Here is a 3466-nt window from a genome sequence, read left to right on the forward strand (position 1 = left end):
GTAGTTTTAGACTGGGCCGCGATATGAGAAATGCTCATACATAGAAGCTCCTTCTGTAACTTTCTACGTCGCACCGTACTTGGGTTTAAAGAACGCCGGCGGAAGTTTCGCGAGCACGTCCACAAGCGGTCGCTCGACGATGACGAGCTCGGCCGGGCCAATAAAGTCCGCAAAGAGGATGGGCCGGTAGTGCGTCACGAGCTTGAAGTTGTCCTGCTGGAATGTTGGCATGCCATCCGCGTCTTGCTGGCCCGCGACATACCTCGGCGCAGGCTTGGCGGCACCCCAGCGGCGCTTCCTGTCAAAGTTGCCGAAGCCGACGCCCGCGTCGAGCTGCACACGGCAGAGCCACGTCGCACCCCAGAACAGTGCGCTCCCGCGTTGGGCCGGCGCGTCGAACGCCACTCCGAGCACCGGGTCGTGCAGGTGCGTAAAGCGGCGCGGGAGCGCGGCCGTCAGTGCGCGCGCCCATGCGGGGAACGTGCGGCTCTCGACGTCGTACACATGGATCGTGTTGTTCGCGAGGCCGAGTACGAGTGTGCTTGGCGACGCGCGGTCGAAGGCGAGCGCGTGCGTGAGCTGTGGGAAGGACGGCAGCACGCAGTGGTATTGCACCGAGTCGAGGTTGAAGACGTGTGTCCGACGGTGGTCGTCGGATGTCGCGAGCCATTGGCCGTCCGGACTGACGGCCATGCGTGTCACGGTGGCGATAACCGGTTTTGGCGGGTCGATGTCTTCATCACTCTCGTCCGCGTCCTCTGCATTCTGGTCCTGCATCTCAACATCCCCCGCCCCATGGCTCCGTTGCCGACCCTTTATAACGCGCTCGCCAAGGACAATGTTTTGCATACGGTGATGCTCGAACCGTCTTAGAACGCGAGGCTTTTCGGAAGCAAGGTCGATTATGAGGATATAAGACGAGATAGCTGACGCCATGACAAGTTTTCTGCTGTCCGGGGTAAAGACGAAGCAGGACGCGCCTGTTGATGCTGGCGTTGATGGAACATGCGGCCGTAAGATAGAAGCCAAGTCTCGTATGCGCTTAGGTTTGAGCTGTCCGTTCGGCTAGTAGGATTAGAGTGAGCGACACAGGCATGACGTAAGAGAACAGATACTGCGTACCAGCTTCTCCATACGAAACAACTTTGATTCGTACCAATCCGAAATGGCAACCCACTCGCCGTCATCCGAAATAGCGCTCGCCACGATATTTGTGTCTACCATTAAATCCAGGTCAATCACTGGCTCCCATCCGCCCTCCGCGTGCGGCGGTTCCTCCGCACCATCATCGCCGTACGAAAGCGTCTGCTTGGGACGGATCCGCCAAATGCTCGCGCCTGTATCCCGCTGGCACAGCAACAGCCGCGCCTGACGCGCGAGATGTACGGCGGACGAGTTGTACGGACCGGAGCTGTACGCTAGTCGCCGCTGATACGAATCTTCAAAGGTGGCGACTTGACTCGTGTCGAGCGGGTTGACGACCTTCGTGATTGTGCTTGTGGGTAACGCGGCTGGTGCTACGACGACAGACATGTCGAGACCGCCAGAAGCGATGACGGGGGCAACATCGAGAGGGAATCGACGGCGGTGTGAGGGGGGAAGCGGGGAATATGGTGGCCAGATGGCGAGAGCACGGACGTCATGCGAGTGTAACCGGCGAGCTACTGACTGGATCCACCGGGTTGACGAGCGGGACAAAATAGAAGACTGTTCGGTGCTTGTAGTCTTGATGCTATGGAACTCTACGACCTTTTGGTCGACGCCAGAGGTATACACCGCCGTGCCTTCCTAGTCAATGAGTCAGCGGCACGTTCCTGGTTCTGAGCTGTCTCAAGCTTACAGGATTGATGGTAAGGCAAAGAACATCTGCGCCGTGCGCTTGGAAGCTCTGCAGTTGTGTCCCTGTTCTTGAGTCCCAGAACTTGACCATGCCTAGCGAGTCTCCAGAGACAATAGTGCCATCACTAGAAGAACGTTAGCATATATGCACCTGCATGGTTATAATTGCTCACCCAAACACACCGATGGACCAGACCAATGTTCGCTCTCCTCTCATTTTGTCTGTTCCCATTCGCTCACACACCCGTCCTGTCGCGACATCCCACCTCCGCACACTGCTGTCTGAGCACCCTGCCGCAATCCACGTATCGTTCCAGTCATCGTCATCGTCATCATCTTCATCCGTATCCCTGGGCTGCCCTGTCGAAGAGGACTGCCTGGGTATTGGCGGGCCCCATGCGATGCTAAGAATTCTACTCTTTGCTCGGTCAAGCCTCCGGACGTGTTGCAGCGTGCCGTGCTCGACCGAGAGAAGACGGATGGCGCCGTCTTCGCATCCGATTGCGAGTATAGTGGAAGCAGGGTTCGGTGAGATGCACCATATTGAGCCGCCTTGCGATGGGATGGTTTTCTGGATCAAGGGTCAGAGGGAGTATAAACGAGGTTGATTAAGTAACTACCTTGATGCAAGCGCAATCGACATCCCACTCTGCAAGTTCACTCCCTCCACCTGCACTGAAGAGGCGGAGGTCCGAGAGAACTGGTGTCTCATCAGGCGAGACCTCGTATGGGTTGCGCAGGACAAACGCCAAAGAGTCCACTCTAGATGGACATGGTCCTGCAATTGTCTGCAGCACTTTTTAAGCTTCGCAAAAGCCTGACAGATTTTCCACACGCACCTTCTTCACCACCCAGGCCTGTGGCGCCTGCAGTTCGTTTTCCGACCCTGTCCATTCGCATATCTCAATATTACCGTTTGCACGACCCACAGCAAGATTCGCGAACTTCAGTGCATGTCTCACGACGGCGGCCTTCTTCCCCTTGGGCGAGGGCAGGGACAGTGGGGGGAATGCGAGCGCCGTTACGCCTGCCGGGGTGAAGTCCACGAACCGGCATCGGTGTACGGAGAGCGTTTTGGCTTCGACCATGTATTGGAACCGCAAAGGGCCGTCAGAGCTAATTTTTGTTTCTCTCGTGCACGGGAGGATGGGGAAATGACCGTGCGCGGGCGACCTGTGAGGTCTTTGAGGAGGACCAAAGTTTTTGATCGAGCCAAATGCGGCAGGAAGCGCGTCTGTGTGGACGCGCTTCGCCTCGTTCACACCCGACCAGGTTCACGGTTCAGCTCCTCGGTTACTCTTCATATTTTACGAGTCTCCTTACTCGAAAACAACCATAAAATGTCTTTCCTTGGTGGTCGTGGCAATACACCAGCTGGCTCCGTCAACCCGGAGCGCGTCGAGATGGCCATGCAAGAGTGCGTACGCGCTCAACCTTGGATTATTGCGAGCATGCCGAACTGACGTTCGCTCATAGGCTTGACATGATTACGGACGTCTTCAACAAGCTCGTCTCGTGAGTTCATACTAATAGTCCAGTTCATTCACGCTCAACCCGCGACGCCGCGCTAGGTCATGTCACACCAAATGCGTCAGCACACGATACGCGGAAGGAGACTTGAACAAGG

General features: G+C 56.7%; 2 protein-coding genes across 2 annotated transcripts; one reads left to right on the forward strand and one right to left on the reverse strand.

Moving 5' to 3' along the window:
• Positions 1-63: 63 nt before the first annotated feature.
• Positions 64-3029, reverse strand: PHACADRAFT_204022 (uncharacterized protein; the record flags this gene model as incomplete). Its single annotated transcript, XM_007390257.1, has 6 exons — positions 2679-3029; positions 2460-2627; positions 2013-2410; positions 1841-1964; positions 1123-1788; positions 64-1065 (listed from the first exon to the last, which is right to left on the reverse strand). The coding sequence occupies exons 1-6, from the start codon at positions 2925-2927 to the stop codon at positions 64-66; spliced, it is 2607 nt and encodes an 868-aa protein (XP_007390319.1). The 5' UTR covers positions 2928-3029.
• A 150-nt stretch (positions 3030-3179) lies between these two features.
• Positions 3180-3465, forward strand: PHACADRAFT_79668 (uncharacterized protein; the record flags this gene model as incomplete). The annotated part of the gene is made up of 3 exons (XM_007390258.1): positions 3180-3256; positions 3316-3354; positions 3411-3465. Coding segments are annotated over 3 exons (171 nt in total), but the record flags the coding sequence as incomplete, so codon positions are not given.
• Between the last annotated feature and the right edge of the window lies 1 nt (position 3466).

Source organism: Phanerochaete carnosa (assembly GCF_000300595.1).
Source record: "Phanerochaete carnosa HHB-10118-sp unplaced genomic scaffold PHACAscaffold_1, whole genome shotgun sequence".
Classification (NCBI taxonomy): domain Eukaryota; kingdom Fungi; phylum Basidiomycota; class Agaricomycetes; order Polyporales; family Phanerochaetaceae; genus Phanerochaete; species Phanerochaete carnosa.